At 34.7% G+C, this 11621-nt stretch overlaps 1 protein-coding gene across 2 annotated transcripts; it reads left to right on the top strand.

Annotated features, from left to right (window-relative positions):
• The first annotated feature begins 5561 nt into the window (after positions 1-5561).
• Positions 5562-9137, top strand: LOC116848980 (elongator complex protein 3). Of its 2 annotated transcripts, XR_004379042.1 has the most exons (11): positions 5562-5810; positions 5967-6208; positions 6287-6490; positions 6627-6880; positions 6974-7163; positions 7251-7468; positions 7693-7953; positions 8044-8225; positions 8373-8453; positions 8684-8764; positions 8995-9137. XR_004379042.1 is itself a non-coding variant. In XM_032825674.1 (10 exons), exons 1-9 carry the CDS (start codon positions 5792-5794, stop codon positions 8447-8449), a joined length of 1647 nt encoding a protein of 548 aa, XP_032681565.1. In that variant the 5' UTR covers positions 5562-5791; the 3' UTR covers positions 8450-8453; positions 8684-8826. The 2 variants fall into 2 exon arrangements, 1 of the variants encoding a protein (XP_032681565.1); XM_032825674.1 differs by lacking the exon at positions 8995-9137 and having other exon boundaries at positions 8684-8826.
• The last annotated feature ends 2484 nt before the right edge of the window (positions 9138-11621 follow it).

Below are 11621 nucleotides of genomic sequence, written 5' to 3'. Positions count from 1 at the left end.
TTACGTTTGTTACAATTATTATCGAAATTGAATGCTATAAAAGACGCGTTATTAATTGAAAGTTCTTGGATGTTATACCTGACTGATTCGTTATTGTAACCTCTCCTCCTCCGCGGTTTGCGAACGGGCGCTAACAAGATCTCGTCGCTGCAATTCCATCGACTGCGCATCTCTTCTTCAGTGAACACGCGCATATTCTTTCTCCCTCGCTCCTTCCCCCTACAATCTTGAATTGTCTCGCGCATCGAATAGCGCCACGTACGGAAACATAAATCTGACAGTCGTAGGAATCTATGAACAAAAGTGGAGCCACTTACATGCGCGTAAAGCAGAATTTATGAGAGGCACGGGAATATAAATGCGCGACGTATCATAAATTCCCGTCTTGGATGCCGGGTTATGTACGTGGCATAGGTTGGTTGGAAGAGGAAGAGAAAAGAGAGCGGCGTATAGGTGGCTGCGCCGGGAATGGCGGGAAATCTCTCCCTCGCGACGAGCCCCGAAGGATACTAACGATATTATTCGTAGCTTTCGCGGGCTCCAGGGACACCTTAAATATACGGACTAAGGGCAGCTCCAGGACTCGTCACTGTGCTATCCACAAGTGGTAAATATTATATTTTTTATTTGCACAACGCGATGATAATTCTGCTAGATAAATCCTTGCCACCAAATTGCCATGTAATGTCGAAAGAATCGTTTATGAATAAGGATCAAACGGGCGTTTCTTATTCGGCAAAACGTTGAATATCTTTTTGCGTTATTTTACAGGGAAATATACGAGGTGACATACGAGGTGAATCAGCAATTATTGCTACCTGAAATATCTTCGAAGAAAAGTACAAAAGTGATCTTCAGATCTTCGAAGTTGCTCTATTCAGAAGAAAGGTCACTACAAGACTATCTTTTTCTAAAGATTTAGAGTAACTTCGAAGATCTGAAGGTTAATTTTGTTTTTTACTTCAAACTTTTGTTTTTTATTTCAGATGACGATAGTTACTGACTCACTCTATATAATTCATCAAAACGTCAGTTATTTCGTCAGTGAATTTAAAGTTAATTAAAAAAAAGAAAGATCATATATATAGTCCGTTTGTATGCATGGAGAGAATATTATAGTTTTTTTCATATAAATTTTCTTGACTTTTATTATGTTTTTAGTAGTTTATAGAAAATTTCGCTGGAAACGTTGTAAGTATTTTAATAATACATTTCAGTTTCTAAAAATAGCATATATGAAATGAAAGGATAGTAAATTATTAGAGAATGTTGATCTATTCCTCAGCTACAAAATTCGAAAATAACATTTACTAAAAATTCTTTCCGTATGATTACCGTAAAACTAAATTATCCTAATGTTTCTTTTTCAAAATTAAAATTTCTAAAGTTAATAATTTGTTTTTAAAATCTTTTAAAATATTAAAAATATCTTAAAGATATTTTTAATAAACATTTTAAAGATATTTTTAATAAACATTTGAAAGATATTTTTAATATCCTCCAGGCTTGTTCATTCATGCACCATATTTCATGTTCTGTGTTCCTTAGGCGTTCCCCTCTTCTCTCTTTCTCTCTCTTTCTCTTCTTCTTCTCTGTTGCTCTACAAAGTTAAATTTAAAATCGATTACAAATTTCCTAGCGTGCCGTTACGTGACGCAATTTCGTCTCGACGGCCTGCCGTGGACCATATAGAAAATCGAAAGCGCGGGGGAGGGTGCATGAACTTAATCGTGGCGGACCCACCCTCGTCTTCTCGACCCCGTTCGATATCTTAACTACTTCACCCGGTACACGACCTGGTCCCCCGATTTAGTCGACCCCGCGCGCCCTGAAGCTCTCCGTCCCGTCTCGTCTAACTTACGAGCCTCATCCTATCATCCCCGATGCCATTTGGACCGGCAACTTCGCGATGAGATGCATGGAAATCGAGTCGAGGCCTTAATAACACCGATAGCTGATAGCAGTCGCGTTTCCCCGATCGAAGGCGGGAAAAACCGCCAACTTTCCGTCTTAAGAAAAGGAGTCCACCCCTATCTCTCTCTTCTCCAGCCGTAACCCTCGTATCGGCTTTCTTCTCCTTTTTACCTCCGGATAAACGAGTGCTACGACGGAAGCTCTCTAGGTTGGTCATATGTCGATTTTTTCATTCTCTCTCTTTTTCTCAAATTTCTCTGTCGACGTGTCTCACGCTTTTACTCTCTTATCCATGTTACGATTCAGAAAACTGGACGCAGTCTACAACCAAATTATCCACGTTAACTTCAAATGAGGCAGAATCGATATATAATTATGCCGCGGTTAACTTTTCAGGTTAGTCTATCACCAGATATTACAAAGTTATGTTCGATCCTATATCTAATATAAAAGACATCTGTTTGCTGTATGGATTATGATCGATTGATTTTCTTATGCATTGTACGAGTTTGTCTAGATAGATTCTTTAGAGATGCGAAAAATATATCGATATCTGACATCGATTGTGTTGATGTATTGATCATATATCGATTGTAATGTTTTAATTGCGAGATAATCTAACTTAACGAGCAGGACCCATATTTTTAAAATTTTTGCATATATGTAATTTTCATTGCGCAGCTATTTTATGGTATGATTAAACTGCGTAAAACTTACGTATACGCAACTGTTTCAAGAATAAGGGCCCAGATCATTCCCGCGTGAAAATTAATTTCAACGTTTAAACTGACATCTCTTGGACAAATGCAACAAGCAGTGTCTCGAAAAAATAGCACATATCAGCCAGCTACTCATTCTGACTTCGCTTATTGTCAATTAACTGAAACTCCATGATTATGTGAAACTGACTGTATCGTTGTGTTTCTTCGCGAAGAGTGTGAACACGCAATAACGAGTCGCGCGATAATCGCGATGCGAATCAGAATTCTCATTTCGCGGTAGCTTCACTCCGTAACCGATTTAATTGTTCGATATGCGAGGAACGATTAAAACACCGTAGAGCCGCCGGCCTGAAATATAGCGAGATTCACACGGACACGCACGCACACTTATGCGCGATCTACTCGATTTTCCATAAGGTCGTCGGATCGGCCGAGACGGAATTGCATCACGTAACCGCTCCCTTGATATTGCAGCGCATCCACGAATTCGATTAATTTTTTACGATCGTCCAATCAGAGGGTCGGATGAAACTGCTTGAATTAACTGTTCTGTTAGAAGCTTTTTAGTTTAGCGGCTGCGAGCGAAGCTCGCGATAACGTCTTACGTTTGTCTACCACCGATTGTGAAGTGCTGTTTATGTTTGAAATACTTTATTTCTATAAAAATGTGGATTGTAAAACAGTTTAGACAAAACGAAATTAGGAGCTCCCTATATTGTCAAAATTAAGAATCATTAGCATGACGAACTTACCTTATTATTTATTATTTAGTGTTCTCAATTATATTATTAATTATATACGCGGAATGGGTAGCGAATCTAGTAAGATTTTGTCTTCCGCATTTCCGCGTTTCCGCGCTTCATGTAACAGCACCCTCAGTGGCCTGGTTTATATCGTGCACTTGATAAGCGTACTAAATAGTAACTTTCTATTAGATAATCTTAATATCGACAATGCATATCAACGACGACGCATTCAATCAATACAATACATTTTGTTGATGAGAATTATACCAGTTTAACGTACCGTTGTTTGTATATATCGTCGATATTAAGATTATTTAATAGAAAATTACTAATTAGTACGCGTATCAAGTGCACGATGTAAACCAAACCACTGACGGACCAATTTGGTGCGAGCATATCAAGTAAGAGTATCGTACTAAACTAATACGCGTATCAAATGATACAAATGACAATGTAAACATATAAAACGAATGTTGAAGGGAACCTAACCTAATTAAAACCGATGTTATCGGTAATCGTAGGTTTTTCTCAAATTATATTACAGTAAAATGTCTTGTAAAAAAGGATTAAATTGAAAAGAAGAAGATTTTTAGAAGCACATTTTTAGAATTATGCATTCCTCCTGTCGATCGAATCTATCTCAAGCAAATTGCAATTCCAAATATCACCACTAGGAGGTAAACGACATGAATTAAATTCGTATTATATTTTTCCTTTAGTACGTTCGATATAAACGCACCCACATTAAAGCATTGGTGCGCATCAAATTTAATACGCGTACCCAGCAAACAAGATGACGTCAAATGACGTCATCTTGTTTGCTGGATACTAACGTTTTGACGATGTAAACCAGGCCAATATTAGGACCACGGACTTAAAGGACGGTAAGTAAGCTTAGTTTGTGGGCGAGGAAAGTGAAGCCGAGGTGGGGAAGGGGATTCAGCCTTCAGCCATCTTACTTGGCGTCATTAGTGCTGCCATCTATCGTCACTTCAACGTACTACATATTAGTTTTATATGGTAAAAGGAACACAAAAGTAGAAAAAATACTGTTTATAATTTTACTGTCCTGCAAATAAAATCAATTTATTAAAATAATGTCTTTTATTTATAATATTAGTTGCTTTTCTAATATAAAAAAAACGTGTCAATATATTTTAATATAATACTTTGAATTAATTGCACTCTATGATAAAATATCTTGCTCATTAAAATGAGCTATTAAATTTATAAATATGTTGTTAATATGTTTTCTCACTTTAACTTATTGCACCAGTTCAGCAGTGCAGCTAAAAAGAATAGACCAAAAGATACATTTGCAATACAGTATAAAGCCAGCGGCACATGATGCTTGTTTTCGTGCTGGATTGCTTGCTGGATGGAAATACTCTATTCTGATTGGTCCGTCTTCAGAAATGCACCAATCAGAACAGAGTATTTCCATCCAGCAAGCAATTCAACATGAAAACAAGCATCGTGTGCCGCTGGCTTTATACTGTATTGCAAATGTATCTTTTGGTCTGTTCTTTTCAGCTGCACTTCTGAACTGGTGCAATAAGTTAGAGTAAGAAAACATATACTTGTCTCACTTTAACTTATTGCACCAGTTCAGCAGTCAGGGGGTAATAACTCCCGTCTGGTAAGTGGCACTACCTACACCTACCGCCCTCTGAGATTGTCTCCGGAAGTGGCCGAACTAAACGGGTGACGTCACGCGGAGTGGGGATGCGCGCCAATGGAAGTATGAATGGCACGCACAGCAGACGTTATAGAGAGCAATAACAAGCAACTTATGCACGTATGGCACGTATACAGTTGTGTATGAGTGATATGTGTGGATGTGTGTGTATGTGTTGTATGCTATTGTATAGGTATTGTAGTTGCTACTTCTACGATTTAGCTAATTGTTTTAGTACTATTACTACACTATTACTACTCTACAATGATTAGTAATAAGATAATATATATATTTATTGCTTTATATTAGTGCTCGCTGTTGCCCGCTGTTGCCCGCTGTTGCTCGCTGTTGCTCGCAGTTGCTCGCTACTGCTCGCTAAAACGTTTCAAGAACGTCTGCCTATGCGCGCCAGTTCATATTCATTGCCGCGTATCCCCACTTCGCATGACGTCACCCGTTTAGTTCGCCTACATCCGGAGACAATTTCAGAGGACGCCACTAAAAACGGAATCCAATTTTTACAAGAGCGAGTTTGTATCCCCTGTCAGCAGTGCAGCTGAAAAAAACAGACCATTTATATAGAAGTTAGAATAAATTGCAATTAAAGAATTCGCAAAGTATTGAAATATTGTGCAACATACAAGCATTTTGATAAAATAAAATTCTAATATATAATAAAAAGTAATTAAAGTGTGTGTGTTTATCTTCAACGTTTAGATTTGTTTACAATCATGGTGAAGAAACGTGTTCGTACGTATAATACTTATTAACTCTAAGCTACATAAAAATTTATTTAAACATTCATTTGTTTTCTTAACTTTGTTTTATATTATATATATATAAACATTCATTTGTTTTCTTAACTTTGTTTTATATTATATATATATATCTCCTTTGCACTTTCAGTTTCTGAGCAGAGTAAGGAAGAGCTTATGTTAATAACAATTGGAGAGATTATACAAGAGTTATTAAAGGCCCATGATGAAAATCGAGATGTTGATCTGAACAAATTGAAAACACGAATAGCTTCAAAGTATGGCTTGGATTCCTCTCCTAGATTAGTTGATATTATAGCAGCAGTACCTAGTAATGCTAAGCATATACTTATACCAAAGTTGAAAGCTAAACCTGTGAGGACAGCTAGCGGAGTTAGTATTATTTATATTATTATTTATTGACAAGTAATTGCAGCATAGGACAAAGATAAAATAATCTGACCATTATAGATCGCTGTTGTAGCAGTAATGTGCAAACCTCACAGATGTCCACATATTAATATGACAGGAAATATCTGTGTGTATTGCCCTGGAGGACCAGATTCTGATTTTGAATACTCGACACAATCTTATACTGGATATGAGCCTACATCAATGAGAGCAATACGTGCAAGATATGATCCTTTCTTGCAAACTAGACATCGTGTTGAACAAGTTGGTTTAGCATTTCACAAGTACTAAATAATTTTCAATTTGTTCTTAATGTCTGCTTAAAGACATTATCTTCATTAATATCTATAATATTTATAATAATGTATATTTTATGTAATCCTTTGTATTGTACTTTTAGTTGAAACAGTTGGGACACAGTGTTGACAAAGTTGAGTTTATTGTCATGGGAGGTACTTTCATGTCCTTGCCAGAGGATTACAGGGATTATTTCATACGAAATTTACATGATGCATTGTCTGGCCATGTAAGCAGTAACGTTGATGAAGCAGTCAAGTTTTCTGAACGTAGCCGCACAAAATGTATTGGTATTACTATAGAAACTCGGCCTGATTACTGTCTCAAGAAACACCTTTCAGATATGTTACGTTATGGGTATGTGTACTTCCATTTTTGTATCTCAGATATTTATAGTCAAATAATCGGAATTAGAGATATTTATAATCAAATAAATCTAAAATCAAACAGATGTACACGTTTGGAAATTGGTGTACAGTCTGTATATGAGGATATAGCACGTGATACCAACAGAGGGCACACAGTACGTGCTGTGTGTGAAAGTTTTCAACTAGCAAAGGATGCTGGGTTTAAAGTGATAGCTCACATGATGCCAGATTTGCCAAATGTTGACATTGAACGAGACATTTGTCAGTTTATCGTAAGTAATGTCTTTAAGTTGTGAATAAAAATATTAAATTTGCATAATTATATTTCTTATTAATGTCTACATCGACATATGTTTCAGGAATTTTTCGAAAACCCCGCATTTCGAGCGGACGGATTAAAAATTTATCCGACACTGGTTATACGTGGTACTGGCTTGTACGAGTTGTGGAAAACCGGCAGATATAAAAGTTACGCACCTAGCGTGCTTGTTGATCTTATAGCTCGTATTCTGGCTCTGATACCACCGTGGACTCGCGTCTATCGCGTGCAACGCGATATACCTATGCCATTGGTTAGGTAAATATATCAAATTCAAAGATAGTAGAATTTCAGAATGAAAGAAGAAGATATTTAAGAATTATTGAACTATACATAAACTTTGATTTATATTGTAATGTAAGAAAATTTGTTACTTAATAATAATCTAGAAACTTTAATCCATATTGTAATGTAATAAGAAAGCTTTGATTAATGAGATTTAAAAAAGATTACATAAATCTTACTTTTTTTCTGTGAAATAGTTCTGGTGTAGAACATGGGAATCTTCGCGAATTAGCTTTAGCCAGAATGAAGGATCTGGGTACAGATTGTCGTGACGTTAGGACACGCGAGGTCGGAATACAAGAAATACATCATAAAGTGAAACCATATGAAGTTGAGCTTATAAGACGTGATTATGTGGCTAGTAACGGGTGGGAAACATTTTTATCGTACGAAGATCCTATGCAAGATATTCTGATTGGTTTACTCAGGCTGAGAAAGTGTTCTAAAGGAACGTTTAGGTATAATTTTTATATATCTTAGAAGTTATATATATAGAAAAATCTTATGACACACTCAGAAAGAAAAATTATAATTAATTTGTCTTATAGATCAGAATTAAAGGAAAAAACTTCTATAGTAAGAGAGCTTCATGTTTATGGCAGTGTTGTGCCTGTGAGCGCTCGGGATCCTACAAAATTCCAACATCAAGGTTTTGGGACTTTGCTTATGCAAGAGGCTGAAAGAATTGCTAAAGAGGAACATGAATCTCACAAGATTTCTGTCATTTCAGGTATGTTGTAGATAAAAATATAAACATAGCTCTTCCATCTTTAATATCAAAATCTTCATATGTAAAAATTAATTCTTATTAATAAGTATCACTAATTAATTGAATTAGCAATTTATTTCTTAAGAAACAAACCATTTCTTCTTTCAGGTGTAGGCACTCGTAATTATTATCGAAAATTAGGTTATGAACTTGATGGTCCATACATGTCCAAAATGCTTGTATAACAAGGTAAAAATCGAATTAAAATAAGCTGCTTGTATAACAAAATAATAAAACAGACATTAAGACAATCTGTCGATCTTTTTTTTTCTGTAAATATATAATTTATTTGTATGAAACAGTTATCCATCTTTAATATCAAAATCTTCATATGTAAAAATTAATTCTTATTAATAAGTATCACTAATTAATTGAATTAGCAATTTATTTCTTAAGAAACAAACCATTTCTTCTTTCAGGTGTAGGCACTCGTAATTATTATCGAAAATTAGGTTATGAACTTGATGGTCCATACATGTCCAAAATGCTTGTATAACAAGGTAAAAATCGAATTAAAATAAGCTGCTTGTATAACAAAATAATAAAACAGACATTAAGACAATCTGTCGATCTTTTTTTTTCTGTAAATATATAATTTATTTGTATGAAACAGTTATCCATCTTTAATATCAAAATCTTCATATGTAAAAATTAATTCTTATTAATAAGTATCACTAATTAATTGAATTAGCAATTTATTTCTTAAGAAACAAACCATTTCTTCTTTCAGGTGTAGGCACTCGTAATTATTATCGAAAATTAGGTTATGAACTTGATGGTCCATACATGTCCAAAATGCTTGTATAACAAGGTAAAAATCGAATTAAAATAAGCTGCTTGTATAACAAAATAATAAAACAGACATTAAGACAATCTGTCGATCTTTTTTTTTCTGTAAATATATAATTTATTTGTATGAAACAGTTATAAGCTATAACTAATAAAGCTAAAAATAATAAAGATAATAAGATGGTTCAAGAGACATTTTACAGTTTAATATCTTTTGTTTTCATATATATTGTCGAATATAAGATTTAATTAGTATTTACAAAATTACACACACACACATGAATATAAATCAAGATCTGTGTGTGTGTGTCAAGTGTTACAATTTTTTATAAAGTTTATTGAGTTCACTCTGTAAGCAAAATGTCAAAGATAAGAAATTTAAATTAGTTGAAAGTATGAATTTTTCCCTTTAATTTACTTATTCACACATAACAATTTTTTTCATTGAATTATTTAATGTTGAAACAAAAATGGCATTTTAACTTTATCACTTTGATCACTTACAGTATACGAACGAACCAATGTACGACAAAATATTTAGTCTTCTCTTTAAAATATATTTACTCCATCTTTGATAAAAATTAATTTTTAGTGTAAAGCCAACTAAAAGATGAGATTTTAAAAATTGAACAGTTAATGTTTTATTTAACTCGATTTAAATTTTAACAATAAACAACAGTAACGTTACGCATTTAACATTTGTGAAAAAATAGAAACTTCAAAAATGTTTCACTATTGTTATTTTTATTGAAATTGCAGCCTGTTGAATTTTGTCGAAGTTTTTATACATAAAGGAAAAACGCTTTTGATCACCCTTATAGAAATATCATACTAAGAATCATTGATAATTACTTATTATCCAGTATTTTTAATACTGAAAATAAATAATTATCAATGATTCTTAGTATGATATTTCTATAAGGGCAATCTTTGGATCATACTATTTGAGAAATAGAAGCAACGCTTATGGCTTCTGCACACAGGACGGGGTAATGCTTGCCGCGCGGCGGAAGTCTGCGCGGCAGCCAATCAATATGTTGTTTTTCCGTAAAAGTTAGAAGGTTATTACGGAAAGCAGCATATTGATTGGCTGTCGCGCGAACTTTTGCCGCGCGGCAAGCATTACCGCGTCCTGTATGCAGGCTCCATTAGAGGTATATTCTATAACTTTTAACGATATCGTTACGTATAATGCGCAGATTTTTTGTATTATGAAATAACTGCGCAGCGATACATAACGACATCATTAAATGTTATAGAATCGGCCCCTTAGGACCGATTGGTCTAACCTTTTGGTAAGTTATCAAACGATTAAATCATGTGTTTATCTCTGTCCAATTTGAAAAAAAACAAACGAAAACAAACATATGATTTATCTGTCAGAGGCGTTTTTCGTTTCATAACTACGGTACGGTTGGTTGGTTAGTTTGGTCCACTTAACGCTCGCAACGCCGCGAGCGTCAGGCTGCGTTCAGCAAAGAAAGTGCAACTGTGTAAAATTCGTGAATCTGATTGGTACCTGCTCTTGGATTTAACCAAAATTAAGAGCATACTCCAATCAGATTCATGAATTTTACAACAGTTGCAAAGCAGTTTTCTCTGCTGAACGCAACCATTCTATCTTTGTTGCTCGAGGCATTGCGAGCATTAAGTGGACTAAACCAACCAACCAAACGGTATCGTGGTCACCAAACAAAAAAATGCCTCAGGGCCCCTATTCTTAAAATTTTTGCGTATATGTAATTTTCATTGCGCAGCTATTTTATAGTATGATTAAATCTGCGCAGTAAAACTTACGTATACGCAACTATTTCAAGAATAGGGGCCCAGGTAGTTTACTAAAAAGTTGAAACAACCCATATAGCACAAATCTCTAAAAGACTTCTTAAAGAATTCTAAAAGTGTTCTGGAGGACTTGGGAACTCTTTTGGAACTCTTTAAGAAATCTTTTAGAGATTTGTGCTATATGGGAATCGACCTTTTATCTATTATTGAAACTATCACTACTTCAGTTCTATCACTAGTTAAATCCATCATTACCTCGTTTTTTTTTTTTAATTGAATAAAAGGAGTACATAAATTGTATTGGGTTTTAGGGACTAGGCCTATACAACCCTGTGTTACATATCACATTTCTTATTTTCTAACGCAGTTCTTATGGTTAATTTATTAGCGCTACAAAGGAATTACTTAACTTTACTTAACCTAACATAACTTAATTTAATTTAATTTAGTTTAATTTTATTTTTATATTATTTTAATTTTAATAAACTTAACTTAGTATCACATCGTCATCATTACCTCGATAGTCACTTTGTATGGTGGCGGCTCGTAATGAAGACTGCGGAACTAAAAACAGCGCCTCCACCCAAGACTCGAACCTTCTACAACCAATCACTTAGCCAAGATTCAAACCATTTTGCGAACTCCGTGATTCAACTTCAATAATTAATATCTCAGAAATTAAGACGAACTGGACGAAATATTCGGACATGGGTCCGATATTTTTTAAGGTACTTTTACCGTATTTAATTGCGTAGCGATCTATGGGTGTATTTCCGAAAACAG

The sequence above is a fragment of the Odontomachus brunneus genome, unplaced genomic scaffold, assembly GCF_010583005.1.
Source record: "Odontomachus brunneus isolate Ranch 3 - 2012 unplaced genomic scaffold, Obru_v1 Obru_scaffold_103, whole genome shotgun sequence".
NCBI lineage: Eukaryota > Metazoa > Arthropoda > Insecta > Hymenoptera > Formicidae > Odontomachus > Odontomachus brunneus.
This window is presented reverse-complemented; position numbering and strand designations above follow the sequence as displayed.